The sequence below is a fragment of the Octopus bimaculoides genome, chromosome 8, assembly GCF_046866305.1.
Source record: "Octopus bimaculoides isolate indiv1 chromosome 8, ASM4686630v1, whole genome shotgun sequence".
Classification (NCBI taxonomy): domain Eukaryota; kingdom Metazoa; phylum Mollusca; class Cephalopoda; order Octopoda; family Octopodidae; genus Octopus; species Octopus bimaculoides.
The window spans coordinates 78,431,264-78,447,056 of record NC_142935.1 but is presented as its reverse complement, the minus strand read 5'-3'; the positions used below and the strand labels follow the sequence as shown (position 1 = coordinate 78,447,056).

General features: G+C 35.1%; 1 protein-coding gene across 1 annotated transcript in view; it reads right to left on the bottom strand.

Moving 5' to 3' along the window:
- LOC106880998 (protein PIF) overlaps positions 1-6,736 on the bottom strand; it is a 51,439-nt gene extending 44,703 nt beyond the window's left edge. Inside the window, exons 1-3 of the mRNA XM_052970195.2 lie at positions 6,460-6,736; positions 2,773-2,872; positions 1,047-1,345 (exon numbers count right to left, since the gene is read on the bottom strand). Coding sequence (XP_052826155.1) covers positions 1,047-1,345; positions 2,773-2,857 — 384 coding nt within the window. The 5' untranslated portion in view covers positions 2,858-2,872; positions 6,460-6,736. The remainder of the gene's footprint in view (positions 1-1,046; positions 1,346-2,772; positions 2,873-6,459) is intronic.
- Positions 6,737-15,793: the final 9,057 nt, after the last annotated feature.

The following is a 15,793-nucleotide window of genomic DNA, read 5'->3' as shown; positions in this document are numbered from 1 at the left end:
TATATTACTAAAATAACATTTTTCCTTAAACTTACAATCGCATCTTTTATTTATATCATTTATCCTATAATCAGTACCCATATTACTAACGTTTATTGTAACATTATTTATAGCTTTATTGTTAAAAAGGGAATTTACATGGGTTACTTCCCTGCTGTCATTACTAGAATCAGATCTATTCGAGTTAGTATTGTTCATATTTCTTTTATTATAGAAACTATCCAATTGTTCTGGGATACAGAAAAAACAATTCTTATAGATCTATTATTATTTCACTATATTTGTTATCCTTAGTAAAGTGTTTGGCAGTAGATCAGTATAAAGATTTGATTAAGTTGGTTCTTATTTGCTTTGCAGAAAGAATAATTTATTATATAATATTTGTTTTATCTTCAATAGCATTTGACATTCATAATAGAATGGAGCTTCTGTTGGTGAAATCGCTCTAGTTTTTTGACGTTACTTCGGTAAAGAGTCCAGGTTTCACACCCGCAGAAGGGAGTGGAGATCACGACTGCTTGGTAAAATCTATTGACATAGAAATTTATAACGGCTATATTGTTTTGTGTATTTTTATTCACATTTTGTCTTATTTATTTTTATTTTTATTCGTATTTTATTTTATTATAAAATATATTTAACACCCACTCACACATATAAACATATCTTCGTTTATTCAGTCTGTTTTAAAATCTCAACCTAACATGTAAACCTTTTATGTCAATTACTCATATGATATTCTAAATGCAAATTTTATTTTATTTATAAATTTATAATTAGTATTGAGTAAAATTGAAACAATTGTAGGTATTTTTAATTAACTATATATTAATAAATTAATTTATATCTATATACTCCCCATTTTCTTCTTGTTTATAGTCTCTTGTTCGAGACTATAATAGAAGACACTTCTCCAAGGTACCACGCAGTGGGACTGAACCTAGAACCATGTGATTGGGAAGCAAGCTTGTTACTACACAGCCACGCATGCGCCTATACATGTTCAGGATTCGTTCGCGTGTCGAATAAATTTTATTGTGACTTACCTCCATCATTTTGGTTACCTTCCTGATTCCAGCTGCCGTATCTGTTCCGTCTTTGGGATGATGCAGTCGGTTTGCCAGAAACTTTAACGTTTCCTTAGAGTGAAATTTTTTCAAGCCAATAACATCTCCAATATTGCTCGAATAAACAATGATTCCGACATGTATTGTGTCTTGACCGATGTCAAAACTATCGATCAATTCTTTCACGAAATTTTTGCTTCTCACCCAATCGTTGTCACTGATGCTATCAGAACCGTCAATTAAAATGATCACATCTACAGGCTGATCACATTTCATTTCTGAAACAAAACAAATTCCTAATGAAAATGTTATAAAAAAAACCTAATTTACCGGGAATATTCGATTTGTAACTAATTATAATCGTTTTCTCCTTCTTTTAGACTGCGGAGAGGCAGAGCCTGTGACCCTTTCACAGAATCTCGGGGGCTCGTGTGGGAGGAAGTCACCCTCAAACTGGAGACCTCATCTGAATGCTTACAACTATGTCGACTCTATTAAAGGCACCCAAAATACAGTGCGATGATGTTATACTGGATGATGGATTAAGTCTGTTACTAATGTACGCTGTGGCATGATATGAGCTCAAAACGCAAAGAGCAGAAATAAAAATGCCATCCGATGTAATGACAGTGTCGTTAGTCCAAAGCCCTGGATTGATAGGCGCGATTTGAATTCAGACCGCTAGCTTCTATTTAGTTATTGATGTTTTGATCTAAATCGGCATTGATGAACGGTCAAAATGTCCATTCCTGATCATTGTACATTCTGCTCAAACCTAATATAATTTGAATTACATTATTTAGCGTGTACTTACATTTTAAACACAGTAGATTGTAATTTAATAGAAATATGGTTACTATTTTTAGCGGAACGAATTCACCGGTAGTTTGATATAATTTTCTGTTATATTTCAATTTGTGTGTGTGTGTGAGCGAGAGAGAGAGAGAGAGAGAGAGAGAGAGAGAGAGAGAGAGAGAGAGAGAGATTCACACATATAAGTAATGTATTGACCACAGAGGCAAGGGCGGCGTTCATGATAGTTTTCAGGGTCACCTTGAGAGAGGAAAAGAGGAAGTAAGCCTTAAACTGGACACTTGGCTATTAGGCTTGCAGCATAGCATAACCTGTTAAAGTTTACAGGCCGAGTGATGGGGTTAAATGGAGTGCCGGGTTAACAATAACTGCTTCAGTATTCATTATAAAACTGAAATTACGCGGTATTATTACAAGCAGTCTTCCACGAGACTTTCTAAACAAAATTGTATAACATTTGTTGTACCTTTCTTTGAGGTATTAGCACCAACGTATATGATATGAAATTCAAAGTGAAATTCAAGAGAAATCAAAATCAGATAGTGGATACAGTGGTGTAAGAGGTTAGACTGAGTTGCTGAAATAGTAAAATGAAGGCTGAGTACAATATGCTTCGGTATTCAGAAGACAAGTTCTTCTAAGTCAAAATTAGAAATTAAACCAAATTCGAAAGCATCTGCAAATTTGGTCTGTCTTCACGAACACCTATTTAAATATTGTATTACCATGTAAGGAGTAGCCTTACATTGAAGGAGTAGCCTTGGTAGATTTATCCTGTAACATAGAAATATGGTGTTTTTTTCAAGTCACTTTCAATGTTTTTATCTTATGAATTGTGCAGAGGTTTGCGGTCAGCTTTGCTGACAATGAATCATTAGCTTTTATAACTTACCTTCGGTATAAAGTTTTGGATGATAAGCAAAAAATAACCCTAGAACCAGCCAAATAGAAACTGAAGTTTTCAGGGAAAGCCACATTTTGTTTATTTCAATCTGAAATTAGAAGACAATTAGTGAAGTAATTTTTTTTTTGGTGGGGAGTGTTCTTTTTGACATCAAACTCGGTTACCAAAATGTGAAATCATAATTAACAGATAATCAACTAGACATGTTATTTTGGCAATTAATTCGAAAAAGAATACAGTAATTAATATTTAGCTGACATAGTCCATTTGCATGAATTGAGCGTGTAATCGACATACATTTACGAAGCACTGAAATGGTGGCTATTCATCGGCTTGACAAGAAACCATAATAATAACCGTATAAGATACAATCACTGTTATTTGTCTTAAAACACTGAAGTTATCGTCTTGAGAATGTTCATTTATCTCTGGAATCGTATTTTTTATGCCTTGCTGAGTCTGAAGAAATGGGCAGTAACTATATCATTCTGAAATCAGTGAGACAACATAGCAACATAGGTGATGAAAGAAAAAAAGTGGATGAAGAATGCATGAGTAGAGGTAATATGAGCGCAGCCAGCTCCGAAGAGAAAATATCCTTATTGCAGCGGTAGAAAAGGTGGGAAAAAGAGACAAGACACATAAACCGGAGTCTAAGGAGTGACTGAGAGTGGCTAATAAGTCGGTGACCATTTCTGGACGATATCTGTTTTTGTGCAGCAGCGTGGTTCCAGTGGTTACTCCGTTGTGGGACTCACCTTAGCTTTGTAGAGTGCCAATAATTGTTGGGAGCTGAAGTATCTTCTTACCCTGCCGAGAAGAGCAAGTTGTTGCAATGCAATCCTAGCTATGTTAGGGATTAGCTTTCGCCTGCGGAGATGTTCGACAATAGTAAAGCCTCCATAAATAATGGAGTTTTTTCAATTACCTGAACTAAAAGTCGGAGGGGGACGGGATAAACTACGTGCATCAACTTGCTATAAAAGCAGGTAGTAATTTTACCTAGTACTTATTCTTAATGCAAATTTTGAAGAGTGCAGTTCGATTTTAACAGTAAGTTTTTCAAAGTTATAATGGAAGTGACAAAGGTGCATATTCGGCATATTTTGCTTTATGAGTTCAATAAAAGCAACAACGCAACGAAAAGTGCGAGGAATATTAATGCAGTATATGGGGATCGGACAATAAGCATAAGCCAGTGTCAACGGTGGTTCCAGAAATTCCGAGCCGAAAACTACAGCCTAGAAGATGAGCCTCATCCTGGAAGATCTGTAGAGCTCGACGAGGACGTCCTGCAAACCCTGGTGGAACAAAAAAAATCCATCGTGACTGATGAACTAGCAGAGAAGCTTGGATTTCGTCATTCAACCATTCATCGACACCTGCGTGACATCGGAAAAGTCAGCAGATTGAGTCAATGGGTTTCTCACAAACTTTCGTGCGCATAAAGTGATTGCGTGCTCTTCTTTGCTGTCACGTCTTACGAATGACCCTTTTTCGGACCGAATAGTAACAGGTGATGAGAAATAGGTTCTCTACAAAAATGTTAAGCGCCGTAGACAGTGGATAGGGAAAGGAGAAACATCGGCACCCCAGGCTAAAAGAAGGTCTTCACCCACGTAATGAGTTGTTATCTGTTTGGTGGGATATGAAGGGTTTAGTCCACTTTGAACTTTTAAACCCAAACCAAACGATAACAAAGGAGATCTACTGCGAACAGCTTGAGCGGCTTAAGTCAGCGCTAAAATAAAAACGACCTCTTTGGTTTCAAGACGAAAAGTGTTCTTCCATCAGGATAATACTCGGCCACATACAGCGAGGACGACACTCGAAGGCTGGAGCAGTTTGAATGGGAAACGATGCACCACGTATAATATTCGCCGGACATTGCTCCATCTGATTATCATTTATTCCGCAGTCTTCAAAATCATTTGGACGGAAAAAATATGAATTCTTTAGAGGAGTTTTTTTCATCACGGACAAGTAAATTTTGGAAAAGATAGATGGAAGAGCATTGTAGAAAATGAAGGAGAGTATATTTTAGATTAAAAAGGAACTTTGCTTATTTTAATTTTGAAAAATAAAAGATGTATAAAAAAAACGCATTATTTATGGGATGACCCAATATTTAAAGCGAACGTCGGGACTTTAGCTGATTGCCCCTCATGTTTATGTGGATATAGAGCAATAATATTTTCTTCATATCATACTTTTTAAGAAGACCAAAACTAAACTTAAATATATGCTCTAAAATCTATGCTGTATGCTTCTAAAGTGCATATACCATGACTGGGCCTAAGTCCGATAGCCATATTAGAATGACAGCGTTTTTCTGGAAACTTTTTCTGTAAAACACTGTTTCAATGTAGCCACGAAAATATAAAACCCAACTTAATTATTTTTTTAATTCCTTTCTATCAAATAGCATGGAATTCTGTGAGAAAGTCCTGGAAATGTGGTTTTATGCATTGTACTTATATTGAAGCGAATGTCGGAATTAGTGAGAGTCATAAATTCCGTTTTAATAGGTGTATGTGTTATTAAATTCTCTATCTTTATATTGTGTGTTTAGTCTTCGCAAGTTTTGAATCACTAAATTGGTAGAGGCTTACACTCCGCTTTTGCGGATGGCTAACATAGGTAACATCCGAAACACTGGCTGTAAATATACATACATATATACGTACGTATATACATACATACATACATACATACATACATACATGCATATATATATATATATATATATATATATATATATAGATAGATAGATAGATAGATAGATAGATAGATAGATAGATAGATAGATAGATAGATAGATAGATAGAATTAGATATCACTGTATCAAAGGCTATCGAATATTTTCTTACACTATTGGTCACAATACACTTCTTTGCATTGTTGTAGCTTTCGAATAATGCCATTCTACTGGCTAGGCAGGCAAGTCAACATTTCCTCTGAACGGAACACCAGTCCGTCGCAGGGTTACACATTTACAGCTGAATGGACTGGAGCAAACTGAAATGTTTTTGTTTAATAACATAACCGCACCAGGCCGGTCTGAGTATTCAAACAGTGATTTTGCGATCGTGAGTTGAATACCCTAACCACTAGGACACAAGCCTTCAAACACACACACACACACACACACACACACACACACACACACACACACACACGTGCACACATCGTATAAGATAAAATTTTCTCTGGAACTTATTGGTACTAATTTCTTACAGACTCATAATAAGATCAAATTAATTAACAAAATGAACAAAACAAACGTTGTTTTGTGCCCCCTTCTCTTAGTCATCATCATCATCTTTTACTTTTAAGAGAAGTTTATACTTTTGCGAGTGATATACAAGCTGATACAAATGATTATATATGCTTTTACGAATACCTCTAAACATTTTTACAAGTCGGTATATAAAATTTTACACACTGTTACGAGTGTATATATATATATATATATATATATATATATATATATATATATATATATATATATATATATATATATATATATATATTATATATGCCTTTTACGAGCTATATATACATTTACAATGGGAAGATAACACTTTTGTTTATATATTTTTATGAACGAGTGTAAACTTCCAAATTGAGAAAAAATTAAATATGGCGTATAAAAGGAATCGAAAAATCACTTACTTGTGGAAAATAGTTTTAAAATGAAGGAAAATAGGAATGTATTGCTTTTTGTGCAATTTTAGAATTTCTTTCTCGCAAATGGTAAGAAATTATCTTTTGAGCTTTTTTTAATGAATTAAATGTATTAATATATTTTGAGTTAATTACTCTGCATACTTGACTTTCATAAGTGAAGCACTTTCTTATAACAGATTGTCTGTCAGCCTTGTGCATGTACTTTGGAAAACAATGTCACTGTACAATGTTAGATAGAGACAAGTTACTGAAATACTTAACTAGATTGTTTCAAATTTTGAAAGTATGTGACCTCGTGTCACCCTTCCTTTGATAAATACTGTCATCATTTTGAAGACAAGTAAGCCAAGAGGAGAAGAGAAATATTAATGATATATTTTAACATAAAGTAAAATAAGATTTCACAAAAATGTGTAATACTAACCAGACTAGAATTACTGACGACATAGACCGAGACAATGTTGACTGTCACGTATGTCTAATTAGAAGCTTTCCTATTATTATAGAGAGGTAACTTTATAATTACATTTGAAATATTTAGCGTTAAGATCTCATCTAAGTCGTAAAGATAATAATCACTGTCAACGTGTGAAATGTCCTGAAAAATCAGCCATGAGGCGATGGACACAAGGAACTACTACGCCAGATTATTATAGCTTGTCACGACGTTACTCTGACAAACTATCGGTAGAGGATGCTTTGATGGCTCAGTTCTGGAAGATCAGCACTGAGAGACTAAATAACTGACAATATCTTTATAATGTTTTCATGAGAAAATCCGTGTAATGAATTGTAGTAACTGCCCAGAGAAACGGGGTGCAATTTAACACTGTTTCAAAAAACTATAGGTATATTTGGTCAAGACAGATGTTAGTATTTTATACATTGTTGTTAAGCAGGTTATAGGTCTACAATTTTTTGGTTCATTTGTTTCTTCATTTTTTGGAAGTAGGAACGTTACACCATAATAGTTATTGTGTAACGTTCCTACTTCCAAGACAGAATCATACTAGGTTGTTGCAAAACATTGTTGTAAAGTTTTGTTAGCAGTTCATAACTCTCTGGGAAGGCATTCAACCAGAAGTTAGGAATTTTATCCTTTCCTGGAAACTTCCATTTGCTTGACCTCCTAAGAGCAGATCTTACATCCTCTGCCTTGATACCCTCCCACTTTTGCTCTTTTAAGGAGGCTAAATCTGTAAATATCAATCCAAGGGGCTTTTTCATTGTGTGGTTTTGCTTCTGCCCAAATGTCATTCCAAAATTCCTGCACTTCTTTTGATGGGACAGACTTTACTTTAACCGGTATTTTTCCTTTCTTCCTGTAAATTTTTTTTGGATTATTTTTGAACATGTTGTTCTTGAAGAATCTAACGCGCTTTTCATACCTTGCTGTGCAGGCAGCTTTAGCACATACCGTTTACTTGATAGTTTCTCTAGTAGTATCGATGTCAAATATGGTTTTCATATATATTTTCTTTAATCTTCGGATTTTTGTTGGTTTGATAGTCTTGTAAAACTTGAGGTTTTTAAACACTCTATGTCAGACCTAAGTAGCTGAATTTGGTGTTGAATACGCTCTTGCCAAGTAGGCTTTTTGTAGGAATGTTGTAGTTTTCACTACATAGAATTGTTGAGATTTTCGCGTATGCATAGTACAGGTGGTTAAATTATATCCCTAAGTGCAAGGCGGATTTTACCAATTAATTTCAGGTTTTAGTTAGAATTGCGAATTTTGGGGAGAGTGTCGCGTTCATTCATACTGGTTTCTTTACTTTTCAGCCATTCAATCATGATTTGGTTTTTTTAGATTATGTAGTTCTGTTGGGTCAATTTCTGCATGACTTTATTCATCTATTTGATTTTCATCTGCCTTAGTGTTTATGGTTGATTCAGAGAGTATTTCACTGCTTATCACTTACAGTAACTCTTTCAATCATTATTGCATTTTCATCAGACCTGGGTTGGTCTTGAATTATTTCCTCTGTAGTATCTTCTTTAGCTGCAACTTCGTTCCTTTTATCCCTTACTGATTGTTTAATTTGGTCAATCTCTAATTCAGTTAGTAATTTCCTTTTCATAATGTTTCTTCTTGGCAAGTTTGTTACAGTCTATGTAGTGTCTTACTTCAAGGTGTTTTTGTGTCCAGTTTAAGTAGGTTTGTATATTGCTTTGTTATCATTGAGGTATAAACCAGCTTGGACGTTGATCTTAGGGGACAGATCTGTCTGTTTAGAGTTAATTTTTTTGAGACAACACCGCCTCCAAGTTCTCTGCATGAAAACATTGCTCGTAACGTAGCTTCTTAAGGCTAACAGATCTGTATTTGTCTGTATTTTTTTGTTGATAGGTTTATCTCCGGGCATAGTGTTTTGTGGTGATTTAAAACTTATGTATTGTTCACTCTGTCTGTGTTAGTTCGAAAAATAAAAAAAATGTTTTTGTTTTGTTTTTGCTTCGTTTGTGACACGTGTTTTCATATGCATGTATGTGTGTCGTGTAAATTTCATGTAGTTGTGTAAACATTGGAATGTATGTGTAGTCCTATGGGAATTAAAATGTATATATGATTGTGTAGACGTTCGAGTGTATGCGTAATTACTCAATTTATGTACTTCTTGATTTGTTCCATTTATATTTTATAATTTGTAAACTTTCTGATGTTGATTTCGCGTGTGTGTTTCGCATTTTTCACTGAGACATCGTGCATAGGAGAAGCTGTGCTTTGTATGACAGTAAAATTGCGTTTTTGTGATTAATTTCATTAAAAGGCCGCTTCTTTCAGGTCTTCCACAGATTCCTTCATTAGATAAGATTTGCTTTGAATGGAGAACCCAGTGTAGCACATCCATGTTGTTATTCAGCGCGGAGAGTTCTTTTTCTTCTTCTTCTTCTTCTTCTTCTTCTTCTTCTTCTTCTTCTTCTTCTTCTTCTTCTTCTTCTTCTTCTTCTTCTTCTTCTTCTTCTTCTTCTTCTTCTTCTGTTGGAAGAGAAAAAATCCTTAGATGCCAGGAACCTCCTACGTACCCTAGCTATCCATAATAACACTCTTTTCTGGAGTTGTACTAAACTGGGTTTTATACCTATTTCCTCTATCCATCTGTTCAAATCTTTAAGGATACATTTTACCCGCACTTTCCATAGTCTCTGTAATTCAATGGCTAGTTCCTGATATTTTTCTATACCTCTCGCATAGATTTTCTTATCATCTGGGACTGTAAAGTCAATTATCTGGCACTTTCTATTCTCTTTATCTACTAGGTTCTATTACTCTATCAGTCTGAAAGTCAACATCTCATATTTCTTACTTTCAAGTTCAAACTTTTATCAGTACGGTGGAATCATATCTTTCCACATAGCTCTTATTGGATTTCTCTTCCTACGTTGTCATGTCTTTTCTTGTATTCTTTCTGTACCAGCATGCTACATTCACTTACTATATGAATTACACTTTCCTATTTTGATTTTCATAACTTACATCGGGAATCTTTTTGTTTTTTGTCTATCTTTGCGTTTATCAAATTAGTCCTTAATGCTTGAATTTGTGCTGCTACTAACACACTCTCTGTCTCCCTTTTCAGCCTTCCTTTCTGCAACCATAACCATGTCTCATTACTATATTTGCTGCAACTATCTTTGGGAACCTACCATGTAAAACTTTCTCCTGCCAGTCAGATAACTTTTGTTCTCTTTTTTGGTATTTTTACTTCGTTTGGTTTTTTGGTTCGCCTACGTCTTGCTGTAAATAAAGCGGCATTTAATAAACTTTCTTTACTATTGTCTACATATGAGTATATATCTACTCTAGCTAACTACACGCAGCTTTCTATTGATATTAGTCCTCTTTCTAGGTAAGTATAATCTTGCTACTCCTGCTCTTGGATGGAGTCCTCCATTCATATTGAATTCCTTCCTAATTATTCTGTCTTGCTTTGCTAATTCAGTTTTTGTCCAATCTACAAAAGCTGCTGAGTAATGATACTGGCCAAGTATTTACAGCTTTCATTAGATTCGGACCATTTAGCTTTGATTGCATTAGCTTCCTTACCCTTCTGATGTACTCCTCAATTTTCGTTTTCATTTCTATAGGTAGTACTCCTAAATACTTATAACTCTCTCATTCTTTTAATTATTTTAATGTCTGTCCATCTGGTAATTGAATGTCTTAGCGGTTGAGTATCTGTCCCCTTTTCATGACTAATATTGCACACTTATCTATGCCATATTATTATTATTATTATTATTATTATTATTATTATTATTATTATTATTATTGTTGTTGTTGTTATTATTGAGTGAGAGAGCAGTACTGCCATCAAAGTGATACCCAGAATGCACATCAGGACAACCCATCTGATAAGGGTACACCAGGCATATGAATCACAACCATGTGTGCGCGACATGGTGACCTCATAACAAGATAAACAACGCATGACATTGCAAGTGGGGCCCAATTAGAATTTTCTTCAGGTCGAGTAGCCCATCCCGCTCAAAAGGTCCCTGAATAAGGGTTGTTTAAGGATTTTGAACGAAACACTCACATTTCAAACCCGAAAAATTCCTCTCAGCACATAGTTATTATGCTCCCCCACTACTTCTGCTCGTGATCAGAGATGCACATATGGTCAGCCACTAAAGGACATGCTCAACTGGTCAAGTTCAAGCAACTGACAAGCAAATCTGTGGTATTGAGAAGAATATTTGCTGTAGCCCATCTTTTATACCAAGACAAAGCAATATGGATGATAACATTTCCAATCAGTTAAGATTTGAACCCATGGGAGCCACTGCCTGGTACTGCATCAGGGCATTCTTCTTCTTCTTCTTCTTCTTCTTCTTCTTCTTCTTCTTATTATTATTATCATTATCATCATAATCATCATCATCATCATCATCATCATCATCATTATTATTATTATTATTGAGTGGGGTCTGCCTCGTAAGCGACCTGCACACGGGAGCGGCCTGCGTCGGAGAATTCCGAGTTTTCCCGAAAGTAAAGGTTTTTCAAATGTCTACAAATACCACAGAAGTCACTCACTTTCTATCACCCACCCAGAAATGGATTACCCCTAGAAAGACGACTAAAAATTATAACTTCCTACATGGACATTCAGAACAAATTTTATCACCTAATAGGTTCCGCGTTTTAAGTGAAGATTTCGAGCAAAGCCCAAAAAGTAGTCAGGAATCTAATGAGAAAAAGGCTCTGAAAACCACTTGCCCGAGAAAAAACATCACACTAGAGAATAAGTCGGTTATAAATTTATCTAAACTAAAATTTTCGCCCGACGATGTCTCAGTCTTAGAGCTTGGACTGAGTTTTTGCCCAAGCACTAAGAATTTCGACAAGAATAAACTAGCTCAAGGGCTATTTCAGTTTGTCCGCCGCCACAAGCTGAAAGAATATTTGTTTGAAAAAACTGGTACCGAGGAGTCAGAAAACCATATGTTTACTAAAAATGATGATGATCGAATCTGGCATAATTGGATTGAAAAGAATCCCAATTGGTATCTAGATAAAGTTCGGGATGAACATTCACAAGCACTACTAGAATTTCTTGAATCTTGTCAGGCAGGCATTAGAGAAAGCCTTAAAACAAGTGGAAAGAAATCCTGGAATAACCTCACAAATTCCTAACGTTATGCACTCCGACGTCTAACTACTAACGATTCTATTGTTATTAAGATGGCGGATAAGGGAGGCGATATCGTAACTATGGACAAAAGTGAGTATATTTCGGCTTGTGAAGAAGTTTTAAATGACAAAACTTCATATGAAGAATTACCTGTCGATCCAAACCTCAATTACAGAGAGGAACTTGACAAAATAATTCTGGAAATGGAGGAAAACAGTTTCGTTAATAAGGCTGAATCTAGGATTTTAAGGTCAGAAAGAAGAACATCTGTATTTCATGGTCTCCCTAAAATACACAAAAAGTTCGAAAGATTTCCTCCAATGCGCCCAATTTGCAGCGGATATGAATGCTGTACGGCCAAAATTTCAGAATGGCTGGATGGCTTTCTACTCACCGTCGCAAAACGATCAAGTTCCTATATTCGGGATACTTTTGATTTTGTATCTAAAATCAACAACTTTTTTAAGCGCCGAGGCCGTATTGAGAACTGTTTTTTGGTAACCATGGATGTTTCTTCCTTATATCCCAATATTGACCAAAATGAAGGGGTAGAAGCATGCATGGATGCGTTCGAAAAGCGGTCAAACAAAAGTATTCCATCAAATTTACTCTGTAGATTATTGAGGTTTGTGTTAGAAAGTAACACAATGAAGTTTAGACAAAGATTTTACCACCAGAAGAAGGGTTGCGCCATGGGTACCTCCAAGGCAGTTAATTTCGCTAATGTCTTTATGACAGTTACTGAAGACATTCAAATCCCTTCATGGTCATAAAGCAATACTCTGGTTACGGTTCATTGATGACGTATTTTTTTGTCTGAGAAAGATCACAGGATCTACTGGCTTTAAGTCCAACATAAAATTTACGTCTAGTTTTTCAAAAACTAGCGTTAAATTTTTGGACACAAAAGTCAAGATTTCTGGAGGCAGAATAGTCATCCCATATTTATCTCCACCGCCGCTCCGATCATCCATGTCATCTTATTCGGTCAAATCCGAAATCCCAATTTTTGAGGATAAAACGGATTTGTACTGACATAGGGGATTACTGGAAACATGCAAATGCTTTTGTATGTCATTATGTCAAACGAGATTACAGTGAATCACGTTTAAAGGAAATAGCAAATGAAATAGCTAAGATTAGCAAAGATAGTCAAACCTACACGCATAATTTTAGCAAACAAAATACAATAGATGACAGAATTCCTTTAGTGATTAGCTGACACCGACTTTTCGCTGGCATTTCAAGTGTTGCATGAAAGTTACCAGCATGTGGCGAGAAAATATCCCAGTTTCAAACAGATATTTCCTCAGCCGCCCATTGTAGCCTTTCGACGGAATAAGAACATAAGAGAATTATTGACTCCAAGAAAACGAACATTGGAGTATCTGCACGCTGTACCTAAAAGAACAGCCAAAAGAGAGGTAATCCCTGTTCATTGTGCAACAACATGAGTGAAGTGAATTCCATCAGAAATCATAACAGAAATGTTATGATTTATACAGAAGGTGGAACATGTAAAGACTCCCATTTAGTGTACGCTGCAGAATGCACAAAACACAACTTGATTTATGTTGGATGTACAACAGAACAATTAAACAAAAGGTTTAATGGGCACAGATTCGACGTCAGGCACAAAAACAGTAGTTCGACAGAACTTGCTGAACATTTCGTTTCAAGCGGCTGCAATTTTGAAGAAGACTTGAAAGTGCATATTCTCAAAAAATATTCTGAATCTACCCCACTTTCATTTCTCAGAATGTATGAGGAGAAATATGTTTGCGGGTTATTAACAGCACGCCCTGGAGGAATGAATAAGATGACAGGAGAATATCATGAAATTTATACAAAACTGTTTGATTGAATATTCTTCTTTCTCTCTTTTTTTTTTCCTTTTTTTTCTGTCGTCTTCCTTTTTCTATTTTTTTCTTTCTTTCCGCCTGTTATAAAACTTAAAAACTGATGATGTCATTCCATCAACGTATGGACGCTGGTTGCTCTCGTTCATACTTTACGTTTAAATTTCTGTAATTTTGAATTTTTAATCACCATTTATTTTAAACTTGACAAAGACAGACGTACTGTTGAAATATTGTTCAACTAATAAAATATCTATACAATCGTATCGCGCTCTTCGTCTTGACTATTTACCTTCTTGAAGAGTTACGTTAATCCTTTTTAAAATATTATTATTATTATTATTATTATTATTATTATTATTATTATTATTATTATTATTATTATTATTATCCAGTAGTCTTATTTTTATCACGTGCTTTCACTGCACTACCAAGCACAGCTCTGTGTGCCTTGGGTATGTGCTGTGGTTTGTTGTGGTGCTCTTATTTTTACTGTATTGAAAGTGTAGGATGTGTGCGGTGATTAGTAGTGCTATTTTTTGTATGTTATATATACTTGTAAGCCCTGTTTAGCTAGTCTGAATGTTGTTTCTTTTATCATACCTAATGCGCCTACTATAGTAGGAATTGTTTCTGTTTTTAGGCTCCACATTCGAGTTATCATTATTTCCAGTTCTTTATATTTTGAAAGTTACTCCGTTTCTTTTAGTGAAACGTTGTCATCTGTTGGTATTCATACCTCGATTAAAAAACATCTTTTTCTTGATGATCTGTGACAACTGTATCCGGCCTTGGTTTCTCTATCTGTGTGTATTGGTATATCCTAGAGTATGTTTGCTCACTCATTTTCTGTGACCTTTTCTGGGGTGTGCCTCTACCATCTTTCTTCTGTTCTTATTCCATTGTGTTGGAATAGCTTCCAGTGTATATAGGTCCCAACTCTGTCGTGTCTGTGAATATATTCCTTCTTAGCCAGGACTGGCAGCCAGACATAATATGATTTATTGTTTCTTCTCTGACACCACATTTTATGCAGTTACTTGCTGTATTTCTTTTCATTACGTGTTTTTGGTGATACCTGGTGGGAAGGCTTTGATCTTGTGCTGAAATTAAAAATCCCTCAATCTCTGCTTTGAATCCTGAGCTTCTCAGTCATTGTTGGGATTTTTCTCTGTCTATTTCTTTTCTGTTTAGCTTGACCCAATATTTGCTATGTAGGGGCTTTTCTTGCAATCGTTTTATCATGATACGCTGTTGTTCCAGTTTTAGCTTGGATTTCAGTTGTTTTACAGTTTTTGTTGTTTCTTTTTTTTTCCTTTATAGCTGTTCGGTACTATGACTTCTTTTTTTTTTTTTTTGTATTGTCAGCTTCCTTAAAGACTGAAACCAATTTTTGTTTTGTTCGTGTTTTGTGGCTATTTGTAATAGTTTTCCTTGTTTCTGAAGGAGTTATTTCTGTAATCATATGGTGGTTATTTTGTAATAGTTTTCTAACTGTATAAGACCTCTACCACATTCGATACGTTGTATATATAACCTTTCTATGTCAGATTTTGGGTGATGCATCCTAAATCTTGTCATTATTTTTCTTGTTTTCCTGTCTATTTTGATTAGTCCATTTAGAGTCCAGTTAAGAATAGTGTAGCTGTAACTTATAACTGGGACGGCTAAAGTGTTGATACCTATTATCTTGTTTTTCGCATTGAATTCTGTTTTCAATATTAATCTAACTCATCTATAGTATTCCTTTCATTTATGTGTGCTGTATCGTATCTAGTTCATTGATTCCTAAGTATTTGTATGTCTGGCTTTAGTCTAATT